The 14,580-nt window shown below is 39.8% G+C and overlaps 1 protein-coding gene across 3 annotated transcripts in view; it reads right to left on the reverse strand.

The window, feature by feature from the left end:
- Nucleotides 1–865: 865 nt before the first annotated feature.
- Nucleotides 866–14,580, reverse strand: part of Ice1 (interactor of little elongation complex ELL subunit 1) — a 55,058-nt gene continuing 41,343 nt past the window's right edge. For 2 of the 3 annotated variants that reach the window (XM_005335189.5, XM_040273769.2), the window contains 4 exons: nt 12,625–12,815; nt 10,813–10,919; nt 4,224–4,322; nt 866–1,907 (listed from right to left, as the gene is read on the reverse strand). In XM_005335189.5, the coding sequence (XP_005335246.2) occupies nt 1,726–1,907; nt 4,224–4,322; nt 10,813–10,919; nt 12,625–12,815 (579 nt within the window). In that variant the 3' untranslated portion in view covers nt 866–1,725. Of the gene's footprint in view, nt 1,908–4,223; nt 4,323–5,493; nt 9,706–10,812; nt 10,920–12,624; nt 12,816–14,580 lie in introns of those variants that run through there. The other variant, XM_078018521.1, reaches the window with a different exon arrangement.

Here is a 14,580-nt window from a genome sequence, read left to right on the forward strand (position 1 = left end):
ACCACACCAACAAACAACTTCCAGAGCTTCAAGTTATGTCTGTGTGCCAGGTTTCTGTTCTCGCTACTAAAAGGCTCAGGGGTCACTCTAGTTAAACTGGGCTAACTGGGCTGCACAAAATAACCACACAAGAGACACAAATACCTTTTTCTTTGGGGTTGCTGTGACGGCTCCTCTGACCTTATGGGTCCACAGAAAGAGAGAGCGAGCACGCGCTGACCCCTTTTATTGAGGAGAAGCTATTCAAATGAGGCAAGGGGTCAGGTTTCAGGGGCTGAGTCTATCTTCATGATGTCCACTGTCAGCAGGTTGACTGACACCTGGGTAGGCCACACCCAAGGGCACAGTAAGAGGAGGGGACACACACAAGGCACTTCCATGGAAGATTCTATCCTAAACCGGGCAAGGGGTTATATTACAAAGGAACAGGTGAGCATAGCTTCTCCCATGGGGCTATAGCAAGACACACCCATTTCTGTGACTGAGCGCCTCAGCACCCAGCTGGGGAGTGTAACTCAGTCACCCAAAAGGTTGGCCTCCCACATCTGTGATGCTTAGGAAAAGAGGCAGAAGGATTAGCAGAAGAGTTGTCAGATGAAGTTTTTTTAAAAGGGCAGCAATTATAATTAAATTATAATTAAAAAACAAATCAAATCCTGAGAGCCATTCAGCACTTACCTGGCATCAACACGGAGCACCGGCTCAGTGAGTGCCCAGAACTAACTCAGCACTGGCAGTGCAGCACCTGTGCAGGAGGCGAGGCTCCTAAGGGATGGCCGTTTCCTTCTGGCCTGGGTTACAGTATTTTCTTCATCTTTGATAGAGAAATTCCAAGTGTCACACTTTAATCATCATAACAACAATGTGCATGGCTTACTTTTATTTTTTATTATAAAAAACACATACAAGAGTTTTAAGAAATGATGAATATAAGACAAATCAGAATCACGGTGAGTTATTAAACCCATTTTCTATATACAAATACTAAAATTCCGAAAGTGGAATATCATCCAATGTGAGACACATCATAGCACTGTCCGTATGTACACAGCACACAGAGCTCTGCTGCGGTCACCGCGGAGTCACTCATATACATGTTCTGATACAAAAACCTGCAGTGGAACATCTATGGTTCAGTTCCCTTCCTGATATATAGTTAAATATTCTTAAGAACCCTTTAGAGATATGAAGATGCAGTAAAGTAAATTTCTGCTGACAGCTCTCAATGTTTTACTGTGGTCAATTAAACACATCTTGAGAGAAACTTCTGTAGCCCATTTCCAGCTAAGAGAGCGGAAGACTCTTTTATTTCTTTTTTAGCCAATTTGTTTCTTCCTAGTCACTATATGAGCATAAAGCCCAAAATAGCCCAGGAACCAAATCTTGTTTTTATATTGTTAAATTCATTATAAAATGCCACTCGACTTTTAAAAGCCACTAAAAGGACACTTTCTGCAGCAAAAAAAGGGCTAGGTTCAAGTGTTTGTTGTTTGACCAAGACACAATTACACAATCCATGTCACATGATCACAACAGCCAAAGTGAAATGTATGTGGTTTAGGAAAGAACAATTACACAGCCGCCTGCTCTCCCTGCCCACGCTGGGGAGGGCTGCTGCCACTCTACCTACTTCACGTCTGGACCTCACACTGTATTCCTAAAGCTGAGTAGTGTACGGACAGCTGATGTGTCAAGGCACTTCTCCAGCCGCAGCGGCCCCTGCCTTCAGCTGAGCCCCTCCACACTCAGGGAGCCGACTTCTTCCAGGCAGCTGACGACTGCAGATGGGATGCTGCTGGAGGTCTGTCTCCGCCAAGCTTCTAGGATCTTGGAAATTTCCACTGGGTTGCTGGGACTCAAGTCACAAAGAGCATATACAGCTGCTAACTGTATTCCCCATGGTATATCTGAAGAGAAATTTTAAATCAATCATAAAGTAAGACAGTATCTGTTACTCAAAATTTTAATGTTGTAATCTACAGGAATGCTTTCAGATAAAGAATTCTTTCTGCCAGCAATGAAAATTAAATGCATAAGAAAGATCCCACAGTTAAAAAAAAAAAAAATCATTAAGAACTATCCACAATGAAAAGGAAAAACAACCTGACCCTAGCTCCTGGGACTCCTGGCAATGGCTGTGTCCTGAGGAGTGCCATGTGGGGGAAAGGGGAGAGACCCAGAACTTCTCTGCCCAGAGCAGTTCCAGAAAGCACTCACATTTAAGTTTAAGAAGACAAGGCGCTCCTAACATCTGTCCAATATGAATCTATTCAATATCTACTAGTAGTGTTCCTAAATGGACTTTGGATGTAAAAAAAAATGCAATGAGATGAGACACTTTATATGCTGGATTACAGTGCAGGATTGTGGATCTTATCTAACTTACAAACCATAGTAGAATATTATAGTTCTCTTTTAGCAGTTTTACTTAATTTATTTTACTTAAAACTTAATTTAGTTAGGGTTTATTTACATTAAGTTTAAATATTTTAGGAGTTAGTTAAAATTTATTATTAACTGTATTTCAGTCTTCTGTGAGTGACACATGACACATGTGTTGAGTGGCCCTTATCTGCAATCCTTGGGACCAGAAGTGCTTCAGACTGTTTTGGATTTTGAAATGTATGTATATAAATAATCGGATATCTCAGGTCTAAATACAAGATTCATTTATGTTTCATACACACCTTATACACAAAGCCTGAAGGTAATCTTATACAACATTTTTAATAATTTTGTGCACGGAAATGTTTCATGGTTCTACACAAGTAGAAACTTATGGTATCATATCCTACATTTTTGGATTAAGGATACTCAACTTGTATTTAAAAAACAACACAAACACACCACACATGCAAATGTTAATGTTTAAGATAATAGCAGAACTGATGCTTTTACTACCCACCCCACTTCTCTACCCCCACACCTACAAATATTGAAAGAAGCACAGAGCATGGCACAGAGAATGGCCACGGCTCAAATTAAAATGCCATATGAGTGAAACACAAGCAGATTTTAAAAAAGAACTTTATATAAAGGCAGATATGTAATGCTGTTTAAAGAGACTGGCTCTGGAGTCATGCAAACCTGGGTGAACAGGGCTGCCAAGGCACCGCTCCTTACATATCTTACCTAAGAGCATATCTTATGCTTTCCCCAGGCCTGGCATATGCAATAAGGGTGGTGCCATCCACCTCAGAGGGTGCGTGTGGCTGGTAGTGGATGCCACAAGACGGGGCAGTGCCATGCAGTAATCTGCCACAGCCCACGGCAGCTCTTTTCTCTTCATGGTTAGGGCTGCTTGGTTTCTAGGTTACACTATCCCAGCAACAGGACAAGTCTTCATTTATTGGCAAGGTGACACTCTGGGGCTGTTCTGGGCTAGAATCCTTCTCATCAGCACGATGAGGGTATAAGGGAGGAATGAGGAATGCTCATGCAGAAGGAAAGCACCCCTCAGCAGCCACCCTGAAGTCAGGAGGGTGCTTCAGGGAGCCACCTTCAGGCTGCGCTCTACCAGCTCAGCACAGCAAATCTGCCTCTGAAAGCTCAAGACAAAGACCTACCATGTTAAGATCACCTTGTGTGTCATGCAGTATTTAAGATGTCACTTGTGCCTCTCTGATGAAAAGTTAACTACATTATTTTTTGATTGCACAATACTCAAAACAGAAACTAGATATATCATTTGTAATGGTTATTTTGAGTTAAGCTTTTCTCACAAGAGTAAGACATAAAATTATATGCTATATAATATGTAAATGATAACAGAAATCCCAGCACAGCAATTGCTCGCAGGATTTCTAGCTTTCCAATCCTCTTCTGATGCTAAGCACACAACAATGGTGGGTCCCTCACCATGCAGCATTGCTTTACATGTGACTTCAGCTGGTCAGGACATAGTTGAGCAGGAGGCCTTGCAGAGGTTCAAGGTTAAGACCCAGGGCTCAGACAGAGTGTCTGAGGCAGAAGCAGGGCGAGAAGAGAGCACTTTCTTCCTTAGGGGAACACTGTCCAACAGGGTCAGCTACTAAAAAGAACAAACTACACCATGGAACTCACATGCACAAACAGCAACACTGAGCATCCATCTCATTTTCCCTATGTACAAGCACACAGCGAGGCACACAGTAGAGACTCAAAAATTAAAAAAAAAAAAAAAGCTTAGACAGTAAGAGAAACTCAAGAGATATGAAAGCAATTTTGATATGTAAGAGTTTTACCTTCATCCTGAGCATGTTGTATGAACATACCAATAACCGAACTAATATTTTTCACAGCAGTTGGAAATCCTTCCTTCAAACCCAATTGGCCCAAGCGACCTAGGGAAAACAAACAAGACAAAACACAGAGAGTCCTTGGTGAGATACTGATCATTCTTTGTATGAATTTTGATTTGTTCCTGTGATCTTAGTGCTCTCTGGCTAAGAATCCTGAACTAAAGTTAAAAGGGTGACTGCTCCTAAGTGAAAATGGGTGAACAGCAAGGCAGCAAGACTTCATGGAGCACATTGGTCTTCCAGCAGTGCCAACAACTGGTACAGTGCTTGCCTCACATGTACAAGGCTGTGGGTTCAATCCCCAGCACTACAACAAAGAAGGAAGGAAGGGAGGGAGGGAGGGAGGGGAGGGGAGGGGAGGGGAGGGGAGGGGAGGGGAGGGGAGGGGAGGGGAGGGGAGGGGAGGGAAGGAAGGAAGGAAGGAAGGAAGGAAGGAAGGAAGGAAGGAAGGAAGGAAGGAAGGAAGGAAGGAAGGAAGGAAGGAAGGAAGGAAGAAAATAAAAACCCAGGGATGTCAACAAAATGGCCAACTGTCTCTGCTTTTACCACAACAGGATGACAAAGTGCAGAAAATGTTTCAGCAGGTCACATGTCAATGGCTGACTTCTATTAGGTTAACAGGTCAAATATAAGACTGTGGTCCCAGCCAAACACATGCTTTTGATCTAACGGCTGTTGTAATACAGAGAGGCAATTTCTTATCGAGGCTACAGAGTCCTGGGAGGCCTCAAAGTCAAAAGGATCCCACACCAACGCTAGGAAACTCTCTCTCTTCAGCACTGGGACAATGGTACAAAGACAACAGCAGATCAGTAACTTCGGCCAGCACAGGTCAGAAAAGAGGCACCTCGTTGATAGGGGCCATTTCTCATCACCAGCTGCTTGCAGCCAGAAGACCCATTTTCATTTAAGAAAAGCCCCGGTGAAGAGTCACCAGCACTCTCAACAGATCTAGACCAAAGAGTACACAATCTGAAGAAAAGCACACAGGGGTCTGCATACAGTGCAGCGAGGCAGCTTTCCCAGGCAATGACACCTTCACCCAAAAAATAACAGTGGGAAAATGCAGATGTGTTCTCGAACATGAACAAAGTGAGCTGTAACTTCAATGAAACTTTTTCTTGTGTTGGATGACAACACTTGGAGCCTTTGAGCACAATTAGAATTCTGGGACAACTTCTGTCAGTCACTTTCATATTACCTAAGAGAACAATGTTGATATGATATGTGTGGGTTTGGGGAGTTTCTTTTTGTTTTTTTTTATTGTTGATACCTGGAATGTGTACAAATCATTATCTTCCAAGTGATCAATGGAGGACACAGCATCAAAGGGCAAGTGGATACCTTCACTGGGCAAACTTGGCCAGTGGATGGTAGTGAAAGAGTATGAGAAATTCACTGCTAGGGTTTCAGACTGCATACTGCAACTAACCTGTAAATTTTAGCTTCAACAAAGGCAATACAACAAGACTCCCATATCAAGAAAAGAAAAGGGGGAAAAAAAAAAAAAGGAACTGCTATTTGTTGAATGTTATTGTAATATCAAAGAGGAACATCTAGAACCTAGAATTATCCAAACATTTGAAAAGCCTATTAAAATTATTCTTCCCATTCTTCCTTTTAATCAACTACTACCTACATGACTAAATTTACCTCATATAGGTAACCCGAATAGCAGATTGCAAGAGACTAAGTGCAGAGCAGACAATGAGAAAACGGCCACCTTCTAACAAAGCAGACAGAAAGGAGGTACAACCAGCAGTGCAGTCTAGCTTCTCTGGCTGGTGTCGGAAACATGGTATTTTAAAACAAAATTAAAATATCACTTATGTTAATGAGCTTATTACTTTTTACTTTAAATAAATAAATATCTTGAAAATTTCTCAGTTTAATTTCTAATATAGTAAATACTGATAGATATAACCTGGAGTAACAAAAATTCTTTTGAGTTCTAAATAAATAGTGACTAATAGTATGTAGGGGTCTTGAGACTGAAAGGCATGAAAACCAATGATCTAGGTCACAGGTCAAGCCAATCAATCAAGAAGAACAATATAATTTATGGAGTTCCTAGAAACCTCAATCCTTCCTTTATTCCAGTGGGTGTCCTATAATGCAAGTTTGTTCCAAGCCAAAATCCCCATCTCCTCCAGCAAGCAAGGACTTCATTTTCTTTTCACTGTTTCCTTTATCAGAGAAGATTCTGGAAGATATCTTGGATGTACCTCTATGAGAATACTATATTGAATGTTTGTTCAATAACTATGCTATCCCTCACTACTACCAATATTACACAGGTTGATTTGTGAATACAGTACGTGAACTACATTTCAATTTTGAATATAGAGAAACTGAGGCTATGGTACCTAGGAAACTTACACCTAGAGGAACCATGTCTAGTGCTTGTTACATACACCTTGAGTCCTGCGATATACAGCAGATATTCAGTAAATATCCACTGATCTAAGAACATCTGGATAATTCCTAGTCCAAGATGAGAACCGCAAATGTCCATAATTTATTATGCAGCCTTTTGATGAAGGTAAAAAGTTATGTACTTCAGAGATCACAAATTTCAAGTGGTTGTTATCATTTTTAAATAGCTTCTTGCAATTAGATCAAACTGCTACCTGCATGCTGGGGTACTTAATGTATAAGTGATAGTAGAGAGAGGAACATGTGCCTAATGTAGCAATGGGATCATTCAGATACAGGATAAGTGTTTTCAGATAATGATACCCCATCATGTTATAATGGCTCCCTTTCATTCAATTTAATGTGCTCAATAAAATTGGTTTCATAAATGTCTAAATAAATAAAAAATAGATAAAATCATAAGTCTGAGTGATTGTTTTGGGAAAAAGACCCAAGTATATGATGGCTTGACAAAGATGACAGGTGAATCTGCCAAACAGATGGGAAGAAAAGTCCCCCACAGAAGAGATGTGAAGGAATCCAAGGCCACTCAGCTACAGTAGCATACCAACAGAAGTGTGAAGCTAACCTCACTGTCAAAGACCACCTACTCCATAACATGACAAGGCCACTAGAGAAAAGCTAACAGCCTGCAGGGAGAGCAAATCTTCTGGTGAACTGAAGAATCACCATGAGGACAAGACTTTGGCTCCAGTTATGCTAATGAAAGGGTGCGCTGAGGAAATTCCAAAGGGCAGTTGAAAGACCTGAGAGGAGAATGAAGAGAAAGCATCAAGTCAGGGCTATTTCTGACATCTGACGGAGTGTATTCCTACAAGGTAGGTTCCAGTTAATGCAGGTGGGCCTTGTTATTCAGAATTTAATGAGCTCTCTGGGGGCAGAGACGTAGCATTGTGCAGCTTAAATTCCACTGAATCCAGTGCCAGGCAATTTTCTGCCATGGCTCTGCTAACTTCCCTGTGTAAACCTGGTCTAGGGCTTGACTTTCCTAGGTCTCATCTCTACCAAGAAATGAGGAGTGCTAAGGTTAGAAGTGGTTCTGTCACTCTTCCACATCTCTGAGTCAAGAGCCACTCAGGTATTCCACAAGAAGGTCTTGAACACATTATTGTTAGAAAAGGCCAATCAAAGTAAACCCCAGTTAGTAATCACAGATGACAACTTTCTAATAGCAATGTTGATACCTCAGTTCAACAGTAGATAACACTACACAAGCTTGTTTTATTTACCATGGATTAAGATTCATTAATTAGAACTTTGCACATTTGGAATTAAGAATAAAGGTAATTTTTTTATTTTATAAATGCTTAATTTGTGACCTCAGCTGGCAATGTTACATCAAGGCCAACCAACTTAATTACTGATTAAATTCTTTAGTCATGGTCAGCCTTAGACCTGACGAGAAGTTTCAATAACAGAGTTTCTCAGCCAGTAGCCATTCCAGACAAGGAGGTGGGGAACAACTTTCCTTCTCAGGCCACAGCAGTTCTGAACTGCATGCAGGCCTCAGCTGCCTTCTCCCTCTACTCTCATGACCAGCGATCTCACCATGCAGCAACAGCTTGGCCGCATGGGCCTTAGTGCCTAACATTGAAGCACCAAAACATGAGTGGGACAAAGCTCAGCACCATCTCCAGCCTCAGCCTGCCAGCACGCTGCAGATGAGCTGCACCCCGGCCTCCTCCATACCTATCCCCCGGCAAGCCTGCCAGCTCCATTGGCAGACCCAAGTGTCCAGACTCTGCTCCAAATTTCAATGTTGTCCCTTCTAACTATCCATCCTTAGAACTACATGTACATATTTAGTCTTATCATTTTATTATATGGATTTATCAGTTACTTATCAGTTATACATTGTTAATTATATATTATTCCCTATAATACAAATTGTAAAATATCAATTTTATAAATATACATATATTACACTAAATAACACATATTAAATATGGCATAAATTATTTGGTTATCACTCAAAAACCGGACTATTAAAGATTTAAAGAACAAAGTAGCCTTAGTTTGACACAAATACAAATTGTGTTTTCTTTATGTAATTTACATACTCACTCTTGGATAAACTATTAACAAATTCTTTTCAATTCACATGGGCTACTTTTTATAGTACACATTTACATATTGTCTGTTTAAAAGTTTTGTAACATCTAAACCCGTGTATTGCTTTTTTTTGAACCCAAGGGTACTGAACCCCTGAACCACATCAGCCCTTTTTACTTTTTGAGACAGGGTCTCCCAAAGTTGCAGAGGATGTCCTCAAACTTGTGATCCTCCAGACTCTGCCTCCCAAGCCACTGGGACTATGGGTGTGCACCACCACACCCAGCAACAGATTGCTATTACTGAGGCAACCATCATTTCCAAGTCCATGTTATCAGAGGCTTCCATGAAAGGCACTGAAGACCCAGCTCTCCACAAGACCATCCGAAAGAGCCTTGGGTGGATCAACCTAAGAATCAGCATCTTAAATACAGCTTCCCAGGCAATTTGGACAACCAGACAAAGTTCACAGCCCCAGTGATAAAATCTAATTTAAGAGTTCTTATTCAAGTGATGAGAGGAGCTATCTGCATGGCTCACCTTCCTGAACTAAAGGCAGAGGCTGCTTCTGCTGAGCACCAGATATGCCATGTTCAACCCCACTTCCCCTCTTAAATAAATACAGAATCACAACCATGGCAACAAGAACAGGAAAAGCCATATTTTAAAGCATGGCTACAAAAAATATAAATCTTTCAAAAATTCCATAGATACTTCCTCTGAGACAACATGTATTAACAGACTTAAAATCCCTTTCCTAATTTTCCAAATTCTCAAAAAGATTTTACCATTTAGAAAGAGTTAGTCCACAGTATGAACATTTTTCCTGAATTCATAAAGAAACTGCCACTGGAATCAGAATTTCCAGAAACGCAGATGTCACTTGACGGTTGGATTTGTTAGCACTGGCCCTCCTGTGTTCCTTACTGCTTCACATCTAGGAATGGAAATCGTCGTTGAACCAAGGAATTCAGCAAAACTGTTTTGAGACTATGCCCAATTGAGCACATTTTTATTCATTTCCACTTCTGGGCTGTTTATATTTTGATACAACTCTTCTGAATTCCTCTATTTTTTAGCAACCATTTGGTTCCCACATTCCCTTATTGGGTAACATATTTCCATCTAAATAGGTACCAGCAAGAAGTCTCTGCATCTGCATGTGCAGCACACATGGAAGATGAATGCATACCTGCTAATGTGGTGACCAAGGCAGCAGGGAGATCACAAGTCCTACTGAGTGTATAAAGCTTACTTTTGACATACTCTCAAAACAAACCTGATTTCAAATGTATTGTATTTTAGTTCTAATTAGCTAAGATCCAAATGTGAAAGTCACATGGACAGTCTTGAAGCATCTGCAGGGCCATGGTGCAGCAACCAGAGAACTTGGGTCTGTGTTCCTCTGGGTGATGAAGGAGACATGTGGCTGACATACCACATGTCAGCAGAGTCTTTTAATAATCACAAGAATTAGCCCCTGATAATTCTGCAGGGCTTGGACAAATCTATCACATTTGAAACAAAGAGGAAAAAAATTTAAAAATGTGGGCTCAAGGGAAGAAATATAATCAAATGGCCACTGGGGTCCTCTTCAGAGCTGAGGGTAAGGAGAAGCTAGATCTCATTTAAAATATTTTTAAATGGTGAATTTAATTTTGTATACTCTTACTCTCTTGCTTATTAGGCAAATATAAAAAAAAAAACTGTGGTGGGTTGTGTGAAGACATTCTCATTTTAGACACCAAGTGAGACTACAGTGTAATTTATAGCAATTTATGAACCCTAGTGTGTATGTGAATTAACATTAGAATCTAGAAGCAAGAGCTCAATTGTTTGCCAAGTGTACTAACATGAAGACTTAATCCCTGAGAAAGATGGACACAACACTAGTGTACAAGGCAAGAGAATGACTAAGGAGGATTAATTTAAATATCAAACTGTTCTGAAGGTTGGTATGGTGAGATTTCAAAATCAATTATAATAGTAATACTTATTCTTATGAATAACAAGGAAAAAGAAAGCAATAAAACAGACAACTCACCAATCAGTCTAAGGATGGATGCTATGATAACGTCGGGAGTGTATGCCACATTTGTGTGTCCTTTTCTATACTTTATCCACTTATCCATGACGGGCCACAGCTCCTTACTGGAAAACAGCAGCACAAAGGATCTGAGTCCATCATCACTTGAACAATAGCTGGTCTTACACATGATCCATACACCCGGAGGAAAGACGAGTTAAGTGTGGAGGGGATGATATGGCGACCCGAGTGAGAACAACACTGAAGCTCACACCTTGTCTAACTCCTCAGGGTATCCATGCCCACACTGGCTCATGAGGGGCTACAGCTACCCACCTGTGCCTGCAACCTTCTTCTGTTTTTTACCCTTGACAGCAATCTCAAAGTCACAGGACTACGAGGTGGTGGAGTCTGGATTTTCACATGGCCCCTCCAGCACTCAAGAAGCCTGAGTTCCAGGAGCCCATAGTTAACTGAGAGAATCACAAATAAGCCACAAGTGTGTAAATAGCCAAGCCCCAGGGGAAACTAATGCCAAACATCAAAGCACACTTTAGATGGATAAAGAAAACTTTCCACATACTGAAAATAGAGACAATTCCTTTCTTTTCAAAAGGTATTTACTTCTTACGTGGCATTCACAATGTATCACGGGAAAAATTAAGCAAGTAAAAGAAAAATGGAAAATAAAAGCACTGCAAATAATCATAACTTGGATAATCATTACTCTTCTAATTCTGGCTTTTCTTTCTAGACCCTTTTCTCTTACAAATGTTAACAATGTCCTGGGAGCCTCCATAATGCTTAGGGTCTGGAGTCACTCAATTAGAAGTCCTGAGGTGCCACACTATCCTCACTGCTGGTGGGACTGTGGACAGAGGGTTTTTCTGCCTCCTGGGCTCCCATGAAGAGTCAGGGAAAGGGGACCCTCACAGCCCTCATATCATCACACATGGGCACTGCACACACAGCTCTGTCACTTTCTCATTAATAACTAACTGTGAACTATTTTTCTCTGTCAACACACAAAAACCTATTTATAGCTATGTATTTTAACATAGCTGAATCTAATTCTACAGATGGACCAGGATTCAATCCCTATTGTTTAGCATTTAGCTATCTTGTCCTCCTTAGTGTCAGAGAAGCAACAACATCCTTGACATAGATGGGTTCTCACAGAAGTTACTTCAAATATTTCAAGGACATGGGTTATCAACCCTGTGGTGAATACTTTTTAATACTATAAATTCCCTTGATCCAGTCATTCTCAATCACGGTTCCACAAGAAAATTAAAGCCTAATTGTATGAGTGACAATTTGTTCCATTCTCAAAGATGGTATAGAGTTAGTGCTAGAATGATGGACATGGAGAGAAAAGCTAACTTATTAGATACAATGGATGCCTACAGCATCAGACTCAATTCTTTCCCACATGAAAAGCTGCTACTTTTAATACTTCTGTTCTTTCTTTTTCCAAATTATCTGTGAGTTATACAAATGATCATGACATTTTATTCAACACATATTTGCTGGGTGTCTCCCTTGTAATAGACACTATCTTATGTGTTCAGGATATACTAGTGACCCAAACTACCCACTTCCTAAGAGTCATTTCTACTGGTGAGAGATAGTAACAAAAAGTAGTGAGAAGTACTGCAGAAAAATAAAGCAAAGGAATGTGATGTTCACAGATATTTTAAGGGTAATTTTATGAACTTTCATTGAAACAAAAATGTCTTTTGTAAACATTACCTTATAACTACAATTTAGTATTCAACAGACAACTATACAATTAAAACAACCCATCTTTAAGTTGGCAAAATAGCTAACCTTATGATGTTATCATGTGTCCAAATCCATTTCTTATGACAGCAGAGTAAATCAATGGCAAATATATATTCCCAAATGTTATCACTTAAGTCTTCTCCAAACTTCTCACTGGACTGAAATTCTGTTTTTGGACTTAGCTGTATGGTCAAAAGTAGCTTAGAAACCATGATGCCAACATCTACAGGTGCATTCTAACAAATAAAAAAATAAATGAATTAAAAAAATGAGTCTCAAATATAGTAAACCTCAAATGTATGGTTAGTAATCTCAAATATTAAAACATGCAAATGCATACTTATTTAATCTTAAAAACTTTTTCAGTTACATTTTGAATAAGAAACCATGTTTGTTAGTCATAATACTCAGCATAAAATGATTACAGAACAGTAGTTGATAAACCAGGATTTAAAAAAAAAAAAAAACATAAGGCAAGATGCAGAATTAAATCAAGTAGAAAGAGTTTAGCTGTAAGCCAGATAGGAATACAATTTTTCCTCAACTCAAATCAGAGAATAAAAGTTATAATATCCATTAATAATTTTTTTTAAAGGCCTTAAAAACATTTTAGAATTCTGTTCTTAGGATTCTGGAGTCCAGTTGCCTTTTTCAGAAATCCACAAAATGGAATGTGACAATGCTGGACGATTATATCTGGCTTCCTTCACAGTTGTATATGGTGCTTTTTGATATTTATCCATATTGCTGCATGTATTAGTACTCTGAACATTTCTTTTTATCACTGAATAGCAATTCATCATATGGATTTGCCACTAGTTGATGGTCTCCTAACCTGTTGATTGATTGACATCTGGATGTCTATCATAATACCCAGCTTTTGGGTATTATGAATGATATTTTTGTGAGTGTCAATGTGTATGTCTTTGTGGATATGAATTCCACTTCTCTTTAGCAAATATCTAGGAGGGGAACTGTTTTGGGCCCTTTTTAAAAAATACACTTCACTCTATAAGAAGCTGTCTGTCTAGTTTCCAAAGCACTTTTATCATCTTTTAGAACTTCCACCAGCACTACATATAAGTTCTAATGTAAAAATCATACATACATCATGCACACTTATATTCTCAATATAAGAAACCTGGGTTCAAAAAGTTTTGGTTTTGGAGCATTTTGGATTTAGATTTTTATACTCAAAGTATAAAGTCAATGCAAATATTTTAAAATCCACAACACATGAAAGCTGAAACACTTCTGGTCACCAGCATTTTGAATCAGCGATACTCCTTCTAGAGGAGGATGCCTGTGTGACTGTGGGTGCCCCCTGGTGGGAGTCAGGAAGGAGGTTTCATCTTCATTTTCTTTTGCCTTGATTTGGGGATGGAACCCAAGGCCTTGTGCATAGTACATAAGCAAGCTCTTACACTGAGCTAAACCCTAGCATGGGAAGTCACCACTGTTAAATGACCCACTGGAATGTGTGACAGTACCTTACGTCACATACATTGATTTGTCCAAATAGACCGTTGAAGAGGGGATTACAGACTTGCTTTTTTTTGTACTGGGGACTGAACCCAGGGGCACTTAGCCACTAAGCCACATCCCAGCCCTTTTTTATTTTGAGACAGGGCCTCACTAAGTTGATGAGGCTGGTTTGGAACTCTTGATCTTCCTGACTCAGCCTCCCACCTCGCTGGGATTACAGGTGTGCACCTCCATACCCGGCCAGACTTGCTTTTTAATAGTCACCACCAGTACCCTTCTTGTTCCATTTTTATAAAAAAATAAAAGCTTAAGGAACACTGACATCTACAAGTACTTAAGAAGAAAAAGCAAAATGTGTAAAATTCAACTCCAAACATAAGTCATCAGAGTCTTTAAAAGATAAAAGTAACACATGCTCATTAAAAAGAGAAAGGCAGATAAAAATCCACCCCTTGCTGATTTTACTATCTCTGCTTACACTGTACTATTGTCAACTGAATTCCCATCAGATAAGAT

Source organism: Ictidomys tridecemlineatus, chromosome 1 (genome assembly GCF_052094955.1).
Source record: "Ictidomys tridecemlineatus isolate mIctTri1 chromosome 1, mIctTri1.hap1, whole genome shotgun sequence".
NCBI classification, from domain to species: Eukaryota; Metazoa; Chordata; class Mammalia; order Rodentia; family Sciuridae; genus Ictidomys; species Ictidomys tridecemlineatus.